The 25,000-nt window shown below is 48.5% G+C and overlaps 1 protein-coding gene across 2 annotated transcripts in view; it reads left to right on the forward strand.

The window, feature by feature from the left end:
• Positions 1–2,649: 2,649 nt before the first annotated feature.
• The window catches only part of LOC118791029 (dachshund homolog 2-like), an 84,466-nt gene continuing 62,115 nt past the window's right edge, over positions 2,650–25,000 (forward strand). For both annotated transcript variants that reach the window (XM_036548243.1, XM_036548244.1), the window contains exon 1: positions 2,650–3,241. In XM_036548243.1, the coding sequence (XP_036404136.1) occupies positions 2,775–3,241 (467 nt within the window). In that variant the 5' untranslated portion in view covers positions 2,650–2,774. The remainder of the gene's footprint in view (positions 3,242–25,000) is intronic.

Below are 25,000 nucleotides of genomic sequence, written 5' to 3' on the forward strand. Positions count from 1 at the left end.
ACAGGTCACGGCCTGAATACAGTACTGCTGATATATGTGTGTATATATATATATATATATATATATATATATATATATATATATATATATATATATATACACACACACATATATAGGGGACACAATATTCATTTTAAATCCTGTAAGAGTAATAAATATACATCAGGCCAACAATAAAGTTAGGAAACTATTCAGCTGCAATCACTAGTAATTTATTATTGTTATTGATTCGTGGTAATGCACACATTAATGAAAGCGTTTTACAGTAGGGCAGGGGATTATGCTTTGTGTCTACCGTCATTGCAATATTTTACATCACAATTACAGCAGCCTGCTTGGAGAGAGCTAATAAAGCAAATCAGAAATAAGGCCATCTCTCTCTCTCTCTCTCTCTCTCTCTCTCCACTCTCCTTGGATACTGGTGACCTTACAAAACTAGGCTGAATGAGGCCCAAATAAGTCTTAAAATAACCTTACAACAACCCTCACAGTCAAAGCTCTGTTACAGAGACTACCTCTGTGCCATCTGCTACCAAAGTTATATGGCCTTCCTTTTCAGGTCCTCGTGAAAGGGCATCCATTACTGCTTCTTACCGAAGTGTCAGTCCGTTGCGCGTTTCACCGGGTCTGGGTTCTGTCTCTGTCTCTTACTCTGGCAAGGCGCGTGAAACGCTGCTTGTTGCACACGTGTCTTGCCAGCAGGGAGGCGCCCTTGAGCTGCCAGTCAAATGTCGAGAGAGAGCGAACAACTGATGCGTATTAATGATAACTATTTTAAAACTGTATTGTAGCCTATTACATACGCACGCGTGCACGCACATCGCCACCTCCTCGCTGTCGTGCAGATGCAAGGTGAGATCCCCCCGTGTCTGCGCAAACGCGCCTCCCCGCGCCCGACGCACGCGGACATTAAAAATGCAGCACTTGTCAGCGAACATGATGTCTTCCTTCAGACGAACCCGCCGGAGAGCAGGACAGTTTAACAGTCTACACGCAGCTGAAGGCAGGAACACCTACTGTCTTCATCTCCTGTGTAATCTGTCATGCACGCAAATATCATCCGTGGGGATCTGTGTCGGCCTAAAATATATTTAGGTGTTTATCTGTTGTGCAGCTACACATATTTACGAGTGGAAGCGTAGGTAATTAAAACAGCGGTTGTGTCTGCATGGTCTGTGAAATAAGCCCTAGGTAGCACATCTATCAATGTTTAAATAAGATGCAATGTTGCTTACGCATCTGTATATTAATCTTCTATTAGTGTGGTATTGGCGCTTCGATTATTTATTGCACAGCGCAGCAGGTTGGCTTTTGGGAATCAGGCTTTGATAACTGGAAGGTCTCCCATTTTGCGTCACTGTCTATTCTAATGCTTATCCTTGTTACCGTTGTTTTCCTGCACGCCCCTGTCTCTCGGGAACGGTCACACTTCTAAGCTCCAAGGCAAGGCAACAGTATCGACTTGTACATCTTCAAATAAGACGCGCACGGGGAGGCAGGAGGGTGCTGCAGCTGGTCCATCTGCACAGTGTACGCGTGCTGCACGCCTGTTTAGTAAAGTATGTTTTTCTTTGTCATCAAGATTCCTCTTTGAAATTCTTTGTGGCAGTTTACTCACAATTAAATCATTAAGAGATTCTACTGTTAATATTCTTGTAAATACCTGAATACAATTGTGTCTGCTGGCCAAATGGTTCTCAAATTCTGAAATAACGACGGAGAAAGGGCAATAATGTGAATTTGAATCGTGCGTCTGCTTACACGTTTCGCACTTTTACGGGGCAAAGCCCGCGCCCCGGAGCCTGGCGCGGATGAGTGGAACTTGGGGAAGAACACAGCGCGTTGCTCCGCTTTCGCTCGCATCACGGCTCACAAGGAGAATTACAATGAACAGTAAACACAGAAACACGCTGCATGGATAGTTCGAGTGAATTCCAACGGCATGACCGAACCAGGACAGCTCGACGCGGAGCCTTTGAAGTGAAATCCTGCGCTCGGGCGCAGCGTGCGGGAGGGTGAAACGCTTTGCAGCGTGGTGCGCACTGCCAAACACTTGTTTTGTGAAGGAAGCAGAAGAAGAGAAATTCTCATTAATCAACTGAGAAGACATGTGAATAGCGGTCTCTCCTGGGAGAAGGTTAAACTCCCTGACACAAAAACGCACTATGGAGACAGGTCAATACGGGCTTATTAAGCATAAAGCAAGAGGGCGACGCTAATAATGTTACTAATAACAATAACAGTAATAATAATATTACCAGCCGACTGATACAAGTAGCACTACTGCTTCAACAAACCAGTCATCATCTTTCATTTACTTCTTGTAGTATATGCACAAATACACAGACCACAGACGGCACCTCAGTGAGCTCTGATATTTATGTTATAAACCATTTTACCATTGGATGTAAGAAAATTACTGTAAATGTGTATCAAAGTGTGTAGAAAGTTCGTACGTTCGCGTAGCTTTCCGCAAAAGCGCCTCTCTCATTACAGAGCCATCCCTCTGTTTCAACGCTCCAGAGAGATGCCTGCGTCCAAGGCACGGTTTTTCTGATTGGTGGAGAGAGGTGCCACTCTCACCCGCGGAGGGGGTGGCCGGTGGAAAGCAGTGAATGCAACGCTGCTCAGTTTTGCTCCCAGACACTTCAGAACAAGATAGTTGCCCGTTGCGTGCAATCTGGTGTGCATGGGAAACAGCGCGAGCGAGGGAGTGCAGAGAGGCAAGCGCGAGCGGGACTGAGTGCAGAGAAAGCGAAGACAAACAAGTGACAATGGCCGTGTCGGCTGCTCCACCGGTGCTGTCGCCCAACTCCACTCCGGGGTCCGGGGGTCTGTTTCGCTCGGACCCCCTGTACTCCAGACCGGCCGAGACCACGAGGCTAACTAGCAGCATGATAAACACCTTCATCAGCGGCGGGGGCCCCGGGAACGGCACCAGTGTCAACAACGAGTGTAAAATGGTGGAGGTCCACGGGGTCAAGGTGGCCTCGTTCAGCATGGACGGTCAGGAACTCATCTGCCTGCCGCAGGTTTTCGATCTCTTTCTAAAGCACCTGGTCGGAGGGCTTCACACGGTCTACACCAAGCTGAAGCGCCTGGATATATGCCCCGTGGTGTGCACCGTGGAGCAGGTCCGGATCCTGCGGGGGCTCGGGGCCATCCAGCCCGGGGTGAATCGCTGCAAGCTCATCAGCCGAAAGGACTTCGAGGCGCTCTACAACGACTGCACCAACGCCAGGTTAGATTCCCCCGTCTGCTGTACTTCGTTTGGTGTTCCTCTTTTTGTTGTCCTGTTCACACGCGCGCACGATTTCCCACGGTTTCAGCATAAACAGATGCGTCTCGGATACACAGGAGAACAAAACGTTTCCCCAAGGGGGCAAAAACAAAAAGTTTCAGAACTTACTTTACACATATCTTCAACAGTTTAAACAAGTCAAAGGGCGTTATACCAACTCTCATTGTCAGACATAATCCTAAAACAATTTCGACCGTCGCAGGGTTGTTTTTTTAATACAATTAGAATCAAGAAAAAAGCATTGTGTTTACACTCCAGTGCTGCCGTCGAATAAAGCAGAGTCAAATTGTAGCTGCTAACAGAAATATTTGACCTGGTGCTGTCTCTGTCACTTGATCAGAAGTTATCAAGACAGTTTTATAAGATGGATGCAATGGGTGCTAGACTGGTTATCCCGCAGGTTGTAGCATCTTAAGTCATTTTTCCCAACCGTCGGGTCAGACACTCACGAGCCTAACTGTGTGAAAACAGATCCGTCTTCGCCACCGACTAACGAAGTATGCCACGCTTATTAAAGAGTGATTTCATTTATTTAAATACGCCAGTAAAGAAAAAAATACTTCTACAAATCATCGAAGTTATGTGGCCAAATGTTTAACTGTATATTGTGGTTTTCTGCAGCAGTATTTGTACAGTGCGATTATCCCAGCTGGATGAAGTTGTCGTTAGCATTTCACGTCCGGACAGTGCACCCCCTCCGCCAGCGTCGTGTTCCAGCGAGGTGCGGCGGCTCGCCTTACCGAATATCACGCTCTCAAACGCAACACGAGATCACTTGATATGTTTGAAATTTAAGAGTCAAATGTTGACAAAGCAGCAGTAGGTAAGTTGAGTTTACTGTTCGTTTGAAAAACAAGAAATGTGATAGCGAGCAGCTCAATGACAGTGTTACATTAGGCTCAGTTCAAAGCAAGGTGTATCCTCGTTTTTCTTTTAAATTGTCATGATTTTTTCCACAGCCTGTAAAAGTATTCTACATTCACTCTGATCTTTTAAATTACTTACGACTACTTGAGATGATTTTAAAATGGCCAAGATCATTTAATAAGAGGTAAATAAGATGTTTGAGTCATCGTACGATTTAGAAAATGTAAACGAATATATTTATCCCTATAAATGAATTTGCTGAAGTTTGTCTTAGATGACTAAATGTTTATGTACAAAAGGAAACGGACCGTCAAGTCTAATTAAGCGCGTCGCAGAAAACTCTACAGGGGGTCGTTTGTTGCCTGACCTGTAGGTTTTAAAGTTTGGAATTGAATCGACATTTCTGCAAAGCCTTTCTCTTGGCAGTGTCAAATCACTTCTGTGGTCAGATTCTGTTGGAAGAGCAAAAGTTGCTGGAGCACGTTCTTCATGGAGATCACTGTATTTGGTTTCTGCATTTTGCAGTACGTTTTATACCATGGAGGATGAAATACTCTGAATAAATGAGTGCTCTCTATACGCGGGTGACTTTCCATTAAAACGAGTCTTTCCGATGGTTCTCCCACTGTTTTAACACTAAGTTGATTTCACCACTTAGGTCCATTTATACGTGAATGTACACGCAAATGGGCCTCGCGCGAGCAAAATGAACACTGACTTTCATGGTCACACGGTGGTCGCCGTTTACGCACGTTCCCAGAAACACAAATATCGTCACATCGTGTTCCTGAATATCTGAGGCGTGATATTAACCAGCCGTCTCCCTGGGAGGGACGCTTTAGCATTTCTGCAAAATGAGCCTGATTGCGAAACCGTATGCAAATTGTGCTTTGATTTATCTCCCTATGATTTTTGTTGTCTTCTTTTCCATCTGAATTGATCTTGAATTAATTCTCGCCCAGCGGCTCCGCGCGGCTGCAGATGTTGCCGCGTGTTTAATAAATCAGTCAGACAGATCTGAATGAATCACTTCAGCCGCATTCTCTGCTCGGTTTGATGTCTAGATGTTATTCTTAGCTTGTTATCATGACAGATGCATTAGTGTTCCCCCAGCCCTGCCAGCAATGTCAATGAGGAGAGAGAAGTTTAAAGAGGCCGTCCCTGTTTACCCCATTACCCGGCCCTTTCAGACCGAAGCGCCGGGGCTGCTGCTCAGTTTTGAGTTCTCTCATAATTGCAGCGTTTCTTTAGGCTTTGCTGCCCGGTTAGAGCAACAATGGGCCGCATTAAAACACGTTCTGTGAAGAGGACAATGGGAGATAGAGGCTTTCTCTTTGTTAAAATCACTAGAAAAGAAAACATCTTTTCACAACTGACAGCATGTAATATGATGTTGAGGGTTATGATGACAACAAAGCGAACAACAAGCTTTCTAAACCAGCGTTAAAGAACAATATTTTTGAGAAACTGAGCTCACAAACTTGAAAACAGCTGACAATAGCTTGAAACATGGGCACTCGCATTTTAGTTGTTAGACACATTTGAATGTATATCATATGTGCACCAGAATCACTTTGTAAGTCTCTGTGGATAACAGTGCCTGTTAAATGACAGTAGTGTAATGTAATGTGCGTTGTTTCATTAGATTACTTCCTTTTGAAATTAAGGCCTGGTTTCAATCAACATTTTTCTTTAACTTTGACTCACAATAAATACAAACATTACATTCTTCTGCACAAACATAGTTTGGCGAGGGTAGCAAAATGAGTGGAAAAAATGCTCATATTGACTCATTCTTATTTAAAGCTAAGAACAAATGTTTATTGCATCCAGGCCTAAGTGACTTCCTCAGCACAAAACAACTTTCCTAACTGGAATTACTCTGATAGGGCTGTGTTTGAATATGGTGTGATATGGCATTGACTGGGGCACATTTTATATCTTTGATGTCATTGAGTGGAACAAAGAATTAAACATTCAAGGGCTGCCCATTGTTAAAGTACACACACTTGTGTAAATGGACAGAACATTAAAATAATAATTGCGTTAGTAATTTTAGCCGATTGCAAGAATTGAAATTGTATGTTCTTAATATATAGTGACCCTTAAACCAGTTAATTTGTTCTATGTGGTTTATTAATGCAAAAGGTTATTAATGCTTTTAAAAACCCAATATATCATGGCCCTGAGCTGAGGTTGGCTTAAGCACAAGGATCTGCTGATTGGCCATAGCTCAGGTACACATACCTCTTGATTGGCTGGAGTGATAACGGTGAGACTATAGAGGTCTGGACTAGCCTGATGTTTGTTCACTTGTGAGGTATTCATAGTATAAAGTTTCAATTGATTTCTCATTCACGAGAGAGAGTGAGAGAGTGAGAGAGTGAGAGAGTGAGTATGTATGTATGTATGTATGTGTGATGGGATTTGGTGGGGTGAGGCAGAGGTCATATCTAGAATGGTCAATTTGTCTTGTCTGGCCTTCGCTGGAGTGCTGGTAGGAGCAGCTGGCTGAAAAAAGAGCGGCAGAGAGAGTGAGGACAGAGGTGGTGGGGTCTGTCGCTTAAGCCCATGTCCAGAATCTGTACATTAACCCTTCACCTCCCCCAGCCATGCCATTAGACTGGCACAATCCCTGGATGCAGGGTGTGTGTTCAGCGATGTCCCGAATGAGTCCTGTTCACACACTGGAGTGGAGTCAAAGGAAGAGGGAAGGAGAGGGAGGGAGGAGGTGCAGGAGGAGGAATGGAGAGACAGGAGGAGACAGAGGGGAGTGTGAATAATTACCAGCCGATGGAGGTGTGGAAGGTTGCCCTTCACGTAGTGCTGACTCTGTGTGTGTGTGTGTGTGTGTGTGTGTGTGTGTGTGTGTGTGTGTGTGTGTGTGTGTGTGTGTGTGTGTGTGTGTGTGTGTGTGTGTGTGCAGCAGTGGGAGGGTAATGATGTTGCTCTGGCTATGAGCGTAGGAGAACTGATCGAAAGCTTTATGACCCATCAGCCCCCGTGTCAGAGAGACTGAAACCTGTCCTGCTTCATAACAGGGAGAGAGTCAGAGAGGGAGAAAGACAGAGAAGAATAAGGGATGGGGGTTAGTTAGACAGGGGGCAAGGTGATGGAAGAGGAAAAAGAACAGTGTTTGCTTGCTTCTTTAACAGTGAATAGGTTGTGGGTCACGGCTTGGAATACGCTCTTTAGTACCAGAGATACCAGGTCATGAAAGCATTTCACCAGGATCGTTAAAAGTGATATACAACCCGTCTGAATCAGTTGAGGGGTGGGGCGGGGGAGATGTTCCCGAATCAGAAGTACGGTCGAGCACAAAGGACTGCTTTCGTGATTTCTCAGCTCACCATTGATCTCTGTTTTTTTTTTTTTTTTAACCACATTCATTATTTATTGAAAGAATTTGCAAGCTAAACACAATGGTAAAGCACCTTCTGCACTTAGGAAATTGGATGGAAATTGTATTAGAGATGAACATCTGTGCACTTTCTTCCCCACTCCTGTATTGGATTAGAGACTTAACTACTCCTGGCCCTGGGCAAAGAGTATGGAGGAGTGTGTACAGGAGCTGTGGAGGATAATCACTGCCCGCGAGGACGATGGTGTCAGAGCCACGCTAACGTTCAGAGCTACGCTAACGTTCAGAGCCACAGGGCCAGTGGCAGCATGGAGTTGCCCTGGGTTTGAGTCACAGCTGTCTCAGGTTTTTAAAGAAGGAGAGAGAAGTGCCTGTTTGTAAAAGCCTTTGTTCAAAAAGCACTATCCCTCATCAATGCATTTGTTTCTAGGCAAAACAACTCCTAATCATTAACTAATGTAGACAGTCTGACAGAAGTGACATTTTTTTTTTTTCGTACTTCATCTTTTTCTAGTCAATAATTTAAACGGGAAGCTCATGCCCCTCTGTTGTCTGGTGTGTGTGCTAACAGCTGTAGTGAGTGTTATAAAGCTAAGTGCATTTAAAAGATTAGATGCTCAAACTGCAAATTGTAACACCTCTTTATTTAAAAATAAAAGATTCTGTAGGATTTATTTGTCCTTTTGTGTGGATGGTTGGTATTAATTTCCCTTTGAAGAACAAAAATAAAATAATGTCTGAACCCTCACTGGAAAATACAATGTTTAATTTTCTGTACGGTCAGTTTAATATCTGCATACGTCTCATTAAAGATAAGATTAATCAGTTTTTTATGGAACAATAGATATTTGAAAGGATATTTTAGTCAATGGCCATTACTAAGGATGATAAATATGCTTGGTATGACCAACCAAACAGTTTCCCAGGGTTTAAATTCTTAAGGCATGTTGACTTTTTCACGGAGCCAATCTGGATGCTTTTAAACCAGACTGAAACAGGGCCGAGGTCTAGAATGGGAGGCCAGGGGACATTATTGAGATGTAAATGCAATGTGTGTGTGTGCTGTGTGTATGTGTGTGCTGTGTGTATGTGCTGTGTGTGCTGTGTGTGCTGTGTGTGCTGTATGTGCGTGTGCTGCGTGTGCTGTGTGTGCTGCGTGTGCTGTGTGTGCTGTGTGTGTGTGTGTGTGCTGTGTGTGCGTGTGCTGTGTATATGTGTGTGTGTGCTGTGTGTGCTGTGTGTGTGTGTGTGTGCTGGGTGTGTGTGTGCTGTGTGTATGTGTGTGCTGTGTGTGCGTGTGCTGTGTATATGTGTGTGTGTGCTGTGTGTGCTGTGTGTGTGTGTGTGTGCTGGGTGTATGTGTGCTGTGTGTATGTGTGTGCTGTGTGTGCGTGTGCTGTGTATATGTGTTCTGTGTGTGTTGATATGTGCACAGAGTCTGCGTCACCTCATCGGGACAGCACGCAGTCATGCAGCCTTCAGTCTGCAGCAGCTCTAATTGCAGTGTATTTGCGTGTGGAGTGTAGCAGCCTGACTGTGGCATAGCTGTGCTGGGTATGCAGCGAGTCTGATGGCCACACTGAGAGTCTGTAGTGGGCCTAACATGCACTTATGTTACCCACTCTGCTGTCACTATAAATAGTGAATTGAATGCCAGTCCCTACACGTCCTGTAGTTTCTTGCATTGGCGTATCGCTCCCCTTGAAGCAGCTTAAGAGCGCTCTGCATATTTCTGTGATATTTCGTTCCCCGTCTGCGCAGCTGGGGACACCAAACACGGGGCACGCACACACACACACACACACACACACACACACACACACACACACACACACACACACAGTGCCCAGCACAGCATCTCACATACACACAAATATATACACCTGTTACGCACTCACTCTCATCCACACACAGATTCATTCAGATTTGGTACACAAACTCACACACATGCACACATTCATGTGTTAGACACAGACACACACCTTCTTGTGCTTGGCGCACACACACGCACACACATCCGTATGCTTGGCACACAGTCATGGACATACACATATGGCACGCAGCACTAAAAAATATGCGTTATAGCATGCACACACCGCTCACACGCAGGTGACTCTCATCAAGGGAAAACATGCTGGCTGTGTGCCAGTCAGTAGTGCATGAGTGCAATTGTGTGTGCGTGTGTGTGTGCGTGTGTGTGTGTGTGTGTGTGTGTGTGTGTGTGTGTGTGTGTGTGTGTGCGTGTGTACGTGCATGCGTGTGTGTGTGTGCGTGTGTACGTGCATGCGTGTGTGTGCATGTGTGTGTGTGTGTGTGTACGTGCTTGCGTGTGTGTGTGTGTGTGTGTGTGTGTGTGTGTGTGTGTGCGTATATGCACATTAGTATGATTTTGTGCTGCAGAAGAGAACATATGTGGCAGATGGGAGAAGCCCGCGTTATTTGCGGGACGAGAGACGACCCTGCAGTCAGGAGAGGATAGAAACTGAGAGCTGGTGTCACTGTGACTTTGGGAAGTCTCCTCCCTCCACTTAATGACACATCTGCAGTGCTGCTCAACTTATTACAGTCATGTGGAGTAAAATTGATTGTCTCCTAAAATTAATTTTTGGTGTGCCTATAGCGCCGCTGTTGAAGTATTGTTTAATCACCTTAATATCAGCCCCCAGGACAGCCGAGATAATTATACAAACCAAAAACGAACATGGAAATATGTATCTCTAACTTTTATGATTGAATTATGCAAATGACTTATCTCCTGCCCTTCCAAGCTCTAATCATCTAATTAGGAGTGATGTTTGAAACGGTTTGGCTTTGGAAGGGAATATGAAGGAAGCAAAGAGCGGAAAATTATAAGTGACTTTTAAATCGGCAAAAGTACTTTTTAGAAGAAGTCAGTGTGTGTGTGTGCCTTGTAGGTTAGAACCCCCTAAAAGATCATTATGGCCATTTTGTTTGCTGCTTCAAAGCTTGCTAACTGAAACCTCGCAGTTGTGGCAGGGAATTGTCCCGCAGGTTGGGGGATGGAAAGAGTTTAACGGTCAGAAGGGGGAACCTGATCTGTTTGGTGAAACTCTAACCAGCTTCCCATTGATACAGGTTAATATTTTATTACGTGTTTAGCCCCCCCCCCCCCCCCCCTGTTTTGATAGCTGCTGTCCTGGGGCGGTGGTGCGTTTCGGTCGCTCGTCAGCAGTCTGTTGGTGGCGGGGGGGAGGCCACCGCGTAGGGGGGGGCGCCCATTCCTACGACCCTGTTTTTGAAAATGGCACGATTTGTGGAATGAAGCCATTGGGTCGGAGTGAGCAGTTCGGTGAAGATGTGCTGATGGACTCACTCATCTCCCCCTCCCTGTCACACCTTGTGCTTCAAACACACACCAAGACAGTGCAAGTACAGTGTTTGTACCACAGCAGTACCTCTGTCATAAGAGCTCTCTGTGGATATTGCCTCACAGTGTACAAATATGTATTAATTATAGAAAAAAATATAAAAAGGAGCTTCACCTGAAAAATGGGAAGGAAAAAAGCCCCTTGAACTTCAACATTTAAGTTTTAGGAGGATGTATTTATGTAATGATCATGATCACACAGACACGTGCACACACACACACACACACGCAAACACACACAGCTCTGTAAGTGCACCAGAGTGCACCAGGCAGGGTAACGCTGTTCTCCTGTTCACCTCTCCTGCTCTGTCCTCTGTTTCCACGGCAGTGGTGTGTGTGTGTGTGTGTGTGTGTGTGTGATGCTGTGTGTGTGTGTGGGGGGGGGGGGGGGACAGAAAGTGCAGAGACAGATGGAGGGAGAGAAAGTGGAAAAAAGGATAAAGGAAAGAAAGCAGGTCCATGGGGATCTGTGGGAGCATCTGCCTGTTGGTGTAGTGGTAGGAGTGGAGTAGTGGAGTGGTAGGCCCAGAGTACTGACACAGTGGCTGGACCAACATTTGCATTTTTGACAAAAAATATCTGACTTTTAACCAGTACATTTAATGATAATCTCCTCTAATAGTCCCTTTGTCCGTTTGTAAAAGCTAACAAACATTTCTGATGGTAACATTTCAAGTTAGTGCACTTTTGTGTGTTTGAGTGTGGTAGTGTGCACATGTGTTTATTTTTCTGCACATCTGTGTGCATTTATATCTGCTCCTGTGTTGGGTCGGTGTGAGTGTGCGGGGTGTTGGGTGGGTGTGAGTTTTCGGGGTGTTGGGTGGGTGTGAGTGTGCGGGGTGTTGGGTGGGTGGGAGTGTGCGGGGTGTTGGGTCGATGGGAGTGTGTGGGGTGTTGGGTGGGTGGGAGTGTGCGGGGTGTTGGGTCGATGGGAGTGTGCGGGGTGTTGGGTGGGTGTGAGTGTGCGGGGTGTTGGGTGGGTGTGAGTGTGCGGGGTGTTGGGTGGGTGGGAGTGTGCGGAGTGTTGGGTGGGTGTGAGTTTTCGGGGTGTTGTTTAGGTGTGAGTGTGCGGGGTGTTGGGTGGGGATGAGTGTGTGGGGTGTTGGGTGGGTGTGATTGTGCGGGGTGTTGGGTGGGTGTGAGTGTGTGGGGTGTTGGGTCGATGGGAGTGTGCGGGGTGTTGGGTCGGTGTGAGGGTGCGGGGTGTTGGGTGGGTGTGAGTGTGCGGGGTGTTGGGTCGATGGGAGTGTGCGGGGTGTTGGTTGGGTGTGAGTGTGCGGGGTGTTGGGTGGGTGTGAGTGTGCGGGGTGTTGGGTGGGTGTGGGTGTGAGTGTGCGGGGTGTTGGGTGGGTGTGAGTGTGAGTGTGCGGGGTGTTGGGTGGGTGTGAGTGTGCGGGGTGTTGGGTGGGTGTGAGTGTGCGGGGTGTTGGGTGGGTGTGGGTGTGAGTGTGCGGGGTGTTGGGTGGGTGTGAGTGTGCGGGGTGTTGGGTGGGTGTGAGTGTGCGGGGTGTGGGGTGGGTGTGGGTGTGAGTGTGCGGGGTGTTGGGTCGATGGGAGTGTGCGGGGTGTTGGGTGGGTGTGAGGGTGCGGGTTTTCAGTAGCAGAGAGGGGCCTGGTTTATCCTCGCAGCCCAAACAGCTGCAGGTGTGGAACTGCAGGCCCTGAGCAGCCTGCTCATAATTACTGCTCTGGAATTCGGAGGCCTGGCTTCTGATTTATTTCTGTGTTTTGTGGGGGTTGTAGGCCTTCCCTTTTCTAACTCAGGACCAGACAAGCCACCTTTGCTCCTTTTTTCCAATAAAAGAACATTTACCAAAGAAACGTCTGATTTTCCCCAAAAAACAAAACCAGATGCATGAATATCTGTCTCTGTCTGCCTGTGTGCGTGTTTGAGCGCGCTTCAGTAAGATGTGTGTATGTATGTGCATGTATGCATATACATGTGTGCGTGCGTGTTCGTGTTCATGTGAGCGTGTGAATGATTTTGCAGTTTTTGTGGGAATGTGTTTGTGTGTTTTTTGGTGGGAAGTGGCTCATGTGTGAGCACGTTAGCGTGTTTGTGCTTCTTCCCCATCTTGGTTTGGTTGAGCTGAAAAGTAAACACTGGTGTAGGTGTGACCTCTTCCTGAGATACCTGCTGCAGACACTTTGTTGTTGGAGGAGTGAGAAATATTTTATATATATTTGTGCCTCTTCAAAAATGTGTATTAATATGAAATGTTATCAACTTGAGATATATTGTTTTATATAAGTTTAAGGTATTACAGAATAAAATAAATTCCTATACTCCTTTTATTAAGGCAAAAACACCTTCCATGACACAAGTCTTGTAAGAATGGGCCAGCTGCTGTTGAGTCCAGTTTAGAGTTCAGTGAACCACGTAATCAGAAAAATTGATCAAATAAGAATAAGAAATACTTTATTAAGAGAGCGGGTTTGAGAGGACAGCGGGTTTGAGAGGACAGCGGGTTTGAGAGGACAGCAGGTTTGAGAGGACACCGGGTTTGAGAGGACAGCGGGTTTGAGAGGACAGCAGGTTTGAGAGGACAGCGGGTTTGAGAGGACAGCAGGTTGTCAGCGGGGTGTGCAGATCCGGGAGGGGGCACACGTCAGCCGTCTGCGGGAGGGCTCCAGCCCCGGAGGTGCTGCGGTCACCTGTGTGCCCCGTATGCACCCTACGTCTCAGCACTAGTCAGAGTTCAGAGCAGCCTGAGAATTTTGGGGGAGGGGCTCGACTGTCCTCCCCCCTGTGATTTAGCCCCTGGCTTCTGTCGCTGAGGGATGAGACTGTTCACTGTGTAACTGAAGCTCAGAGTGTTGTGGGGGGGTGTGGGGCGGGAGAGGTCATGGCTGTGATGTGGGTGGTGATGTGGGTTGGGGGGGCTCTCCTGAGAGACCCGGCTCTGTGAGGTATCATTACAGCGGAATGTCCCTCTGGAAGGTTCCGGATGGTTAAAATGAAATGAGGTGAATCAAGGAAAGGAGAAGGAGGCTTTATTGCTGTCCTTTGAAGCTGTGATGACCGCAGTCTCTCCCCCAGCGGCCATTCTGTCTCAGAGAGCGTATCGCATGTCATGGGGGGTGTGGGGGGTGTGGGGGTGGGGTGCTGCATTCACCTGTCCCCTCTGCAGGTCCCGCGTGTGCGTGTGTGTGTGTATGCGTGCGTGAGTGCGTGCGTGCGTGCGTGCGTGTGAATGTGTGTGGGTGGGTGTGGGTGGGTGTCTGTGTGTGTATAGGTGTGTGTCTGTGTGTGTATAGGTGTGTGTCTGTGTGTGTATAGGTGTGTGTCTGTGTGTGTATAGGTGTGTGTCTGTGTGTGTGTAGGTGTGTGTGTGTATAGGTGTGTGTGTGTGTGTGTGTGTATAGGTGTGTGTGTCTGTGAGTGTGTGTGTGTGTGTATGTGTGTGTATGTGTGTATAGGTGTGTGTATAGGTGTGTGTGTCTGTGAGTGTGTGTGTGTGTGTGTGTGTGTATAGGTGTGCGTGTGTGTGTGTGTATAGGTGTGCGTGTGTGTGTGTGTGTGTGTGTGTGTGTGTGTGTGTGTATAGGTGTGCGTGTGTGTGTGTGTGTGTGTGTGTGTGTGTGTGTGTGTGTGTGTGTGTGTGTGTGTGTGTATAGGTGTGTGTGTGTGTGTGTGTGTGTGTGTGTGTGTGTGCCCCCACTGCTTCAGTCTGGGTTCCTGTTCCTCGTAGCTGGATCTTCTGATGGATGTGCTGCCCCACCTCTGTGCAGCCGGGAATGCTGGGTAATGGATGGCCTGGCTTTTATTGAAAGATCTCTCCGGCTGGGACGACTTTTCACCGGGCTGTAAATCTGAGCGTCTTCGCTGTCCTGCCTGAGCTTTATGTCATCAGGGGCTGGAGCTTTGAGCTGTCATCCACCCCACCCCCGCTCCCTCTCTCCCTCTCTCTCTCTCTCCCTCCCTTCCTCCCCCGAGGTTGCCAGGTTTCCTTCCTTGTCTTTGTGATGTCACAGTCTACTGTCAGTACAGGGGTGTTTCTAATAAGTCTTTTATTCTTCACTTAACCCCATTGTGATTTCATAGGGCACATGACAATCATATTAAATCTTTCCAAAACAAACTCTTTCCAGAAAATTGACATTGTGTGAGCCATTCCTGGGTTCTCCCGGAAGGCATAAACTCTGGATACATGTGCTTTTGTGATCTTTCCCCCATTATTTAAACATTTACTTCTGTGGATATTTGTGTGAGGGGAGATGTGAGTGTGAGGCATTTGCACACTGTGAAGAAGGGAAGATGAGAGAATGGTTCTCGTGGAATGCCCGCATGGGGCCCTGAATCCCGTGTGCAGAAGGCTGAGTTAATTCCAACCATATTAAGGTTTCCTTATCTCTGGTCAGGTGCACACGTCCAGACGACGTGTGAAAGAAAGCAGAGACACGTCTGGAATTCCTGGAGTGTCACGGCTCTTTTCCCGCGTTTCTCTGCTGCGCGTTTCTGTGCGACTGCTTCTCGCTGCGCTCCTGGGCTGAGCAGGACACGGCGGGACGGCGCTCTCGGGCTGAGCGGGACGGCGCTCTCGGGCTGAGTGGGACACGGCGCTCTCGGGCTGAGCAGGACACGGCGGGACGGCGCTCTCGGGCTGAGCGGGACGCGGCGCTCTCGGGCTGAGCAGGACACGGCGGGACGGTGCTCTCGGGCTGAGCAGGACGGCGCTCTCGGGCTGAGCAGGACACGGCGGGACGGCGCTCTCGGGCTGAGCGGGACACAGCGGGACGGCGCTCTCGGGCTGAGCGGGACGCGGCGGGACGGCGCTCTCGTGCTGAGCGGGACGGCGCTCTCGGGCTGAGCGGGACGGCGCTCTCGGGCTGAGCAGCAGGACGGCGCTCTCGGGCTGAGCAGGACGGCGCTCTCGGGCTGAGCAGGACACGGCGGGACGGCGCTCTCGGGCTGAGCGGGACGGCGCTCTCGGGCTGAGCAGGGCGGCGCTCTCGGGCTGAGCGGGACGCAGCGGGACGGCGCTCTCGGGCTGAGCGGGACGCGGCGGGACGGCGCTCTCGGGCTGAGCGGGACACGGCGGGACGGCACTCTCGGGCAGAGTGCGATGGCACTCTCGGGCTGAGCGGGACGCGGCGGGACGGCGCTCTCGGGCTGAGCGGGACGCGGCGGGACGGCGCTCTCGGGCTGAGCGGGACACGGCGGGACGGCACTCTCGGGCAGAGTGCAATGGCGCTCTCGGGCTGAGCGGGACGCGGCGGGATGGCGCTCTCGGGCTGAGCGGGGGACGGCGCTCTCGGGCTGAGTGGGACACGGCGGGACGGCACTCTCGGGCAGAGCGAGATGGCGCTCTCGGGCTGAGCGGGACAGCGCTGCGTGTGTGTGTCCCTGCGCTCGTTGCGAAACGCGCTCGGCTCTGGTGGCACTGAAAGGCTCTTATCTCTGCCTGCATTAAAACTGCTGAAACGGCACATCGATATCATTTCTTCCACCGCTTTGCTACAGCGGCTGTTAATGACTGCGTTGATGTAGTCGAACATTTAAGTTAATAAAAATGTCAAGAGTTTCAGCGCTCTCTCTCTCTCCCTCTCTCTCAGCTTGCTTCGTGCTGTGCAGAGAAATCGCAATTAGTTTGAAATTTACGGGACGGTGACAGACAGGTGTATAAATAGAGGTTAAACACACAATTTACATATTAATTTCATGATTCATTTAATCAATGATTTATGCGGATATAGATTGCATCTAATCCCTCTCTCAGCTGTGGTGTGTTTTTTTTCCCCTGTTCTCTCCAGGCATGACAGAATGAAGTAGTGTACTCAGCCAGCTCCTCTCTCCCTCACACCCTGCGCCGCTCTGGCGGACGCCGCGGAGGTGGAGCTCAGATAGCGGCCGTAATGGCGGTCGTTTCTCAGTGTGGGTCGCGATATTGGCGCATGCAGAATCCCGGGCTGCTGCTGGCTGTACCAGCTCTGCTCTCCCGTTCTAGTCTCTCTGTATCTGTGCTGGATGCTCTGCTCTCCTGTCCGCTCGCAGGCCGTTATCAGCGTTAATGGCAGGTGAAGCCGTCCTCCACCGCTGACCCCTGATCTGTGCCTGTCAAACACGTGACCTGCTGGTGCGGGGCTCTCAACCTTGACCTCCCCCTCCGATAGGACACTGCTGGCGACCTTTGACCTGGCCTTCCTGGTTCTCACTTTCATTGCCTCCCCCCGTCCCCCAAAAGCAAACCCAGGTGCAGGAGCTGGCACCCCACCTCCAGTAAAAGTAATGGGGCTTTTCCTCCAGAGCCCGCTGGACCAGCCAGGATCTGCCTGCAGCAATTAGAGTCCGTTTGCCTGGCAGCGGATGCAGCGCGGCTCTCTGCGTGTCAGGAGGGAGTGCTGTGTGTGTTTGCTCTGTCACTCTCTCCTAATAGAGTAATGACTGCCTGTGAGAAGCCAGATCGCACTCCACGCATACCTCTTTGACGTTTGCTCCCGGCAATCATTCACACCTTATCTCGCCCTGCTGGAGAGGCTTATTTATTTATTTATGTATTTTTATCAGGACAACAATTGGATTGTGCAGCCAGGGAGAAAAAAATGGTAATTGAGTATTTTATCAGACGTTTCCGCCAAACGGACTTTTGTCAGAGCCATACGCCGTAAATGAAGATTAAAGCCCTTGTTGGCGTAGAAGGAACAGATTGGAATGATTTATTATTTGTGACATCAATATGTCACTGCTCAGAACCTAAATGAAAAGAGCCGGGGGGGGGGGAGGAGAGGAGGGGGTAGCAGGAGAGACAGAGAGCGATGGAGGAAGGGGGGAGGGGGGGTGAGAGAGAGGAGAGGCAGAGGAGCTGCCTGCCCCATGGAAGGTAAATAAAGCACTTTAATTATTTGCACTCAGAGCTGTTAAAGGAGGAAGATTGAATTTGTCATTAAAACGGCACAGCTGTTGCTACACCTCACTGTGTAAATTAAGGGTGATAAAAGAAGTCATGTGACGCACACACACACACACACACGCAAAAGGACAGTGAATACAGACACAGGCTTATAAAGACACACACGCAGAGATGAGGAGGACAGGTTAACGGGGCGAGGGGGTGAGGGGGTGAGGGGGGGCACTGCAGTTTGATTCCGGTGCCAAAGCATTGCGGTTTATGGGAAAAGCCACTCCTTGCAGTACAGAAGTGGACGTGACCATAGTCAGAGTGCATTAGCAGGGGACGTTTCAAAGAGCAATCCAGCCCTAATCGCAGGTGACATTTCTGTTCCCCATCCCTGCCTAAGATAACTTCCAGCACGCACGCTTCCCGCTGACGTCTCTCTCCCGCTGCAGGCATGGGGAGGTGTGACGATGCCACGGCTTCAGACGAGAGGGAGTGAAACCTTACAGTTGTACAGCTGGCGCAGCTCGTGCTGAAAGAGGGGAATTTGGAGGAGATGTCTGAGGGAGATTAAGCGGAGCCTGAGTGTCAGGCCAGCGCTGCTGCTCCAGTATCGTCCTGACGGGGATTAATTGTTGTACCCCAGACAGCGACAGTCAGAGAGGCCACGCGTCATGCTGATAAATCTCACCGACCTGTGACCTCTCTCCTTTATCTGATGGCCATACAGTCGAGCCGCTGTTCTGGACACTTAGCTGTTTTCCACATGAAGACAAAGGGAATGTTTGAGAGAGAGAGACTGAGAGCTGGTTTAGATTATGACATTATTTTAACATTTCACTCTCATCCTCTCACAGGTGTGTAAAGATGACCAGGTTATTCATTGCCTGACCTTGAAATGGAAGGGAATATAAAAACCAAGTCCTGTGTGCTTAAAGAGTGGGATTCTCTTTCCATACCGTGAACAAATGGATGGTTTCTACAAAAAATCGACATATTCCGAAAGTCAGTCTTAGCATGTTTTTTTTTCTTGTGTTCTCTAAGTGGGCTGGCAGGGGCAGTGTACAGGCAAGGTCAGATTTAAAAGACACAGGTTCGAGGGCCCTGTAAATCAGCGGCTGCATACGGCAGCCTTCTGCACCGCCTGATTTAACGCCCGCGCTCAGACCTTCCCTGTCAGCACAGTGTTCTTTATGACCGCCGTTCACTCCCAGAGATGGAGATAGAGTTCACCTGTGAAAAACCTGCAGTGTCTCCCTCTCCCCCTCTCTCCCCCTCTCTCCCTCCCTCTCCCTCTCTCTACCTCTCTCTCCCTCCCTCTCCCTCTCTCTCTCTCCCTCCCTCTCCCTCTCTCTCTCTCCCTCCCTCTCCCCCTCTCTCTCTCCCTCCCTCTCCCTCTCTCTCCCCCTCTCTCCCTCCCTCTCCCTCTCTCTACCTCTCTCTCTCTCCCTCCCTCTCCCTCTCTCTCTCTCCCTCCCTCTCCCTCTCTCTCTCCCTCTCTCCCTCTCTCTCCCTCTCTCCCTCTCTTCCTCTCTCTGTCTCCCTGGTTCCCAGCCCAGGCGGTAGTAATTATCAGCTCCGTGCAGTTAGCCGTTCAAGGCCTGATTCAAAAATGAAAGTTGGGAAAATGCTGCACTCATTTTTTCCTGTCTGCACCTTAGACATGCAGTGCTCCTGTCTGCTTTTTTTCCTAAGTGCCTCTGGTACAGGTACGGTGTAGTGGTTATGGTACAAATAAAGAAGATCTTGGGTTGGAAACACTGTCATGCAGTGTTTCCCAGAATTCTTATCCAAAAAAAACATTGAATAAAAAAATAACTGTGATGAAGTCTCTCTGTGGGTCTTTATTATTCCTCTCGTAGGGCACTTTAATTAAAAGAGTCCCTTTTCTTTGGGAATATGTCAGCTGTCTGGACGAGTGCTGACAGGCTGGAAACGCTGTGTTTCTAAGCAGGCCTCCCTGGTAACCGGCGCGGGGGCGAGCGAGCGTGAAAGCAATAATCCAGGCAAAGCCCCGTGGCTCTGTGAGCTGACCTCCCGCTCCGCTGGTAAATACACGCTTCATTAATCTAAACCTAATTTAGCGGGACATGGCGACGTGACGGCTGAGTTTGCCGGACCTGCCTGACACTCTCCATGACAGCATCTGGGTAGCAGGCCAAAGCGCCGAGATGCCGACCGGCAGAACCAGAGAACCGAACGGTAGGAGACTAAATGTGTACGAGTGAGAAGGAAAAAGAGCTTAGAGAGGAGACGTCATTTCAGGAGTGAAATGCTGTGATCATTCTGTGATTAATAAGAGAGTGAGTGAAGGCTCACTTTCTGTGTATATATGTATATATATATATATATATATATATATATATATATATATATATATATATATATATATGTATAATATAATATAATGTTTTTTTGTAATGTTAATTTATTGCTGATTCAGTCTCTGTAAGGGGCAAAGTGAGGGAAGGACCAGGGCCCTCCCACAGAGGGAACTGGCCAATGGAAATGGGGTAAAATGTGAGGATGCTTCTGATTGGACACTGCTGATCATGTGACTCGTGTCCTCTCACCTATGTGAAATGATTGATTTGCGACCTTGCTGGAGAGATCCTCATCTGGAGGATTTTAAATCCCTAAATCCCGACAAAAAGTGATTGTAACAGTCACGGACGTGAGTACCTGGTGAGGTCACGGCTGTGAGGTCACCACTGTGACGAGGCCTACCTGCCATGGCAGCTCAGCTGTCGGCCCGGCGACGGGCTCCTGTGGGTCCACCCGTGGCGAGCGTCTGGTGGCTCCCATACACGTGGCGATGGAAGTGTGACACTCTAAGCATGCTTCTCTGAGTGCTTGTGCTACGAGTGCGTATTCCCTGTGTTTGACGACACCGTCTCATGGGGAATGGGGGAGTGACGGCTCGTGTCACCCGGTACGTTACCCTCCAGCCTGCCCCTTCCTGCTGCTCGGACTGCCGTTACATACAGCAAGGCTAATTCATTTCAGCAAAAGCTTATTCAACACCGTGCATCACACAGCTATTTATTTCTGTTAAATTCGCATTAAAAGTAAAAAAGTGACTTTTGTTCTAGCCTCCTTCAGCTTCACCTTAATTGCTGCTTTTGAGGAGAAGCCTCTGAGGAGAGGGAGAGGGAGACAGAGAGAGAGATAGAGAGAGGGAGAGGGAGAGGGAGAGGGAGAGATCGCAGCTATGCAACCTTGTCGGCAACGGCACCGTGTTTTGAGTGTGTGTCAGAAAGTTGTAATTGTAAAACAATGCCGTGGTGAGAAGCAGTTGGTAAACCCCCCCCACCCTCAGCCGTGCTGAAACGGCGTGTGTTTCTGCTTAATAATAATGACACCTCGGCTGCTTGGGCATTGTGCTCCTGAGTGGGGAATGACAGTAAGACCAGCGACTCCCCACAACAGGCCGGTGACAGCCTGCTTCTGCGCCACGCCTCCCCTGTCAGACTGTCTTTCAGCTGGAGGACGCGCCGGTTCACTTCGTCTTATCATTATTATGTTTCTCTCCTCTACAATGGTCTTAGGAATAATGACTGCTATTATTTCTGTCTTATTCCAGCGTGTCAGCCGAAGGAGTCCCTGTAATCCCTGTTGTTAGGTGACAGAGGTGTCAGAATTTTTGTGGAAAAAGTTGTGGTGTTCATTTTTCATAAAGCACAGCAGAGTCTTCCTGCAGTGGTGTCCTGTTTCAGGGTTTGAGTGACGTGTTTTATGGAGGCAGTTTGGCCCACAGATACAGAACTGTGAGGGAGAAGTGAGCTGCAATACTAATGCCCTTTTTATTATCCTTGATTATTTACCTGGAACTAAGTACCTGGACAGTGAGTCCTAGCAGACCTGTGCTTTTCCAGAAGCACATGCTGTCTGCGCTCCATCTGATTGGGTAATTTTGTCCGTCACAGGTTTTATGAGATTGTGTCACTTCCGCTCTCTGATGTTAAACAGGAAGTTTGCAGTAGGACAGACGCAGGCATTGTGCGAGTCTGAAGGGGGGGGGGGGCAGATCAGGAGCCCTTTTGCAGTGGGTACAGGTAAGCAGAGCACACCTGATGCAGTAATCTCTGTTCCTCTGACAGCCCCTACAGAGATGAATATCCTTGTGAAGTAATGTTCTTATCAATGGGATGGATAGAGGTGTGCTTCCCTGGGACATGACTTTCTTTCCCTTTCTCTCTCTCTCTCTCTCTCTCACACACACACACTCTCACTTTTGGCTCTCCCTTTTTTCTCACTCCCCCCTTTCTCACTCACTTTCTCTGTCTCTCTCAATTCAATTCGATTCAATTCAAACAAGCTTTATTGGCATGATCACGCTGATGTACAGTTTTCCCAAAGCAATTTTCACTTAAATATGCAAACAAAATGATTATAAGCATTCATAAAAAATCACACACACACACACACACAAATTCACAAATACCTGCAGATAATTCAGTTGTAAAACTGAAACTCTCATGCCATCCAAAAAAGCTATTCATTTTCATTCCTGTTTTCTACCCTGTGTGGACCCTCGCCCTTTTTGTCCGACCCAGTCTCTGCCCACTCAAGGCAAGCATCACCGTTTCCTTCAGGATTATGTCAGAAGTCCTCATGAGCACCGGTCACTACGGCAATCCTATGGTTACGTCCTGGCTGGAATGTTGTATCTGAGGTTTTAGCAGGAATTCACCCCTGTTGGTGAGGAGGAGAGTGGACGGGGTGCTGTGGGGTGAGTGGGGTGAACTCCTCCGTGCTTGGTCCTCTTCTGCGCGGGACGTCCGGCGTTTCAGAGGGGTGTGGTTAGGCTGTGTGTTTAGCAGAGGGGTCCAGCAAACCTGTTATCCGATTGACCGAGTGGTACACAGAGTGACTCTCACGACCGCAGTGGCGGTGAGCGTTTATGCAGGGGAATGTTCTGGAACAAAGCCCCTCGCCATAGTAACGTGCACAGACTCCCGGTGGGGTGAGGGGTGGTGGGTGGGTGCGTGTTATTGGCCTGTGTTGCGTTGCGAGGCAGAACAGGTGTGTCGCGCACTTTACAGGGAAAGGCAGTGAGCTCTGCAAGGGCTCTATGTTAGAGGGAGCCCGTGGGAATTTTCACCTTTATACCTCACTAATAAATCACTATTATTTTCTTCGGCTTTTAGTACCCTTGGGTTAATTGCTAATGTGATGCATTTCTATATTTATCTGCAAGGTGTTCCATTTCTAAGCTTGGATCGAGCAGTCGAGCAGTCGATCACATCTCGTTGCTTCCTCTACCATCACTGGAGGTGGTTTATTTTCCAACACATCATTTCTGTTATTTTGAAGATTTACCCACTGTTACTGAAACTGGCACTGTCAATGGCCAGAGACATTGAACCTAAAGAGCATAAAGACATTAAGAACATAAAGGCTTGTATCAAGTAAAATTTTATTGTGATCACAGCAAATGATTGTATGTCTGTGTGTGTCCAGTTGAGTGTCTGTGTGTGTGTGTGTGTGTGTGTGTGTGTGTGTGTGTGTAAAGTCTAGGATTCATCAACATGACATGAAACTGTAAGTTCACTGCTGGTATTTGTGGCAGTATTAAATTGTGGTCACCTTTTTACAGTTCAGTGCATTTTTTAATTAAAGTGAGTGGTCTGATGGAAGGATTCTTTTTACCTCTCTGTCTGAACAGGATGCTGTCTGTCTGTCCATCCACATTCCGCTGAATTAATTGCAGAAACCTAAATTAAATGAACTTACACTGCAATACCAATTCACTTTGGCTATCTAGAGGTACAGACAGAGGCTTCAATACGTGTGTTATGAGAAGGAAAAAAAGAGAGATGTTATTTCCATGCTTTGCAAAGGACCATTCTTCTGCAGGATGGAGCAAGTGCTCAGTCCTGTGCTCATGCTGTCAGTCAAAGCCGTGTGTGTGTGTGTGTGTGTGTGTGTGTGTGTGTGTTTGTGTGTGTGTGTGTGTTTGTGTGTGTGTGTGAGAGAGAGAGAGTAAATGAGTGAGTGTGTATATGCTCCTGTGTGTGTTTGTGCGTGTTTGTGTGTTTGTCAGTGTCAGTGTGCTTTTTGCCCGCCTGCCTGTGTGTATGAGTCTGGGAATCTGGTTAACATGTTATCCTCCACTACTCCAAGAGGAGACTGAAGGAAAGAGAGACAGAGCCATAGAAAGACAGAGACTGAAAAAGCTTAATCAGTCAAGGTGCTCATGGATGTCAGAGGAAGCAGACACAGAAAAAAACAGACTGGTGGTTCACACACCTGCCAATTCTGACACACTCCCAAAAGTCTGTCCCTGTCCCGGCTGGGGCACAGGCGTGTACCTGTGAGGGGCTCAGGGGGTGGGGGAACTGACAGTCAGACCCTGATCGCTCGGCACCAGTGCCTGGCCGTAAGCAGAGAGATTTTAAAAATGTTTACCACACACGCCTCTCTGCTGCTGTCGTTAATTACTTTATTTCTCAGTCATTCTCTTTATTTATCATTCACGGCCTCAGACGGAAGCGTGCTGATGTCTTCGTGTCAGTTTTATCTTGTAATTTGGGAGATGGTGAAATGTGGGCCGAGCCTCTGCCTTTGGCGTGGTCGGTGCGGTGTTTACGCGGGGAGGGTGTCTGAGCCGGGTTTCGGGGGGGCCTCCTCCCTCCCACCCCAGCCCACCCAGGGCCGCTTTTTGTGATTATGACTTTGATCTGGGTCACTGAGTGCTGACAGATCAAGGGGAGCGAGCGGCTTCTCTGGGTGACGGATAGAGATGTCTGCCTCTCCGAGTGGAAACGCTTAGAGCCTCTGTGTCCTTCTCAGACACCTTGGCTTGGTGACTTACTACTGCAGGGAGGAGGGGAGAGGGATGTGAGAGAGAGACTGGATGCAGCACTGACAAATAACAGATAAATGGCTGAATAGACCAATATAATAATCGATTTTCACTTTTTTTGGTGCATTTTGCATTGCAACTTTTTCCAGTATTCGCAGAGTAGGGGGCTCTTTAGTTCTCCATCAGTGTCTTTAGTTCTGTCAGTTCAGTTCAGTTCAGTTATCGTCATTATTAGTGTTTCTCTGGTCATATGTTTTGTTGTTTTACCAGTTATACCATATTTTGGCGTTATGGATAGAATGTATTTAATATCAGGAAGGCATCCTGAGCTGCGTTGAACTGACCTCTGAGGGAACGACAGAGAGAAAGGGAGATGCTGTTAATGAATATTCGTGGGTGAAAACAAAGTAGATGATTTTAGCCGGGGGGCCAGGGGGCC

Source organism: Megalops cyprinoides, chromosome 16 (assembly GCF_013368585.1).
Source record: "Megalops cyprinoides isolate fMegCyp1 chromosome 16, fMegCyp1.pri, whole genome shotgun sequence".
In the NCBI taxonomy this organism is placed as follows: Eukaryota; Metazoa; Chordata; class Actinopteri; order Elopiformes; family Megalopidae; genus Megalops; species Megalops cyprinoides.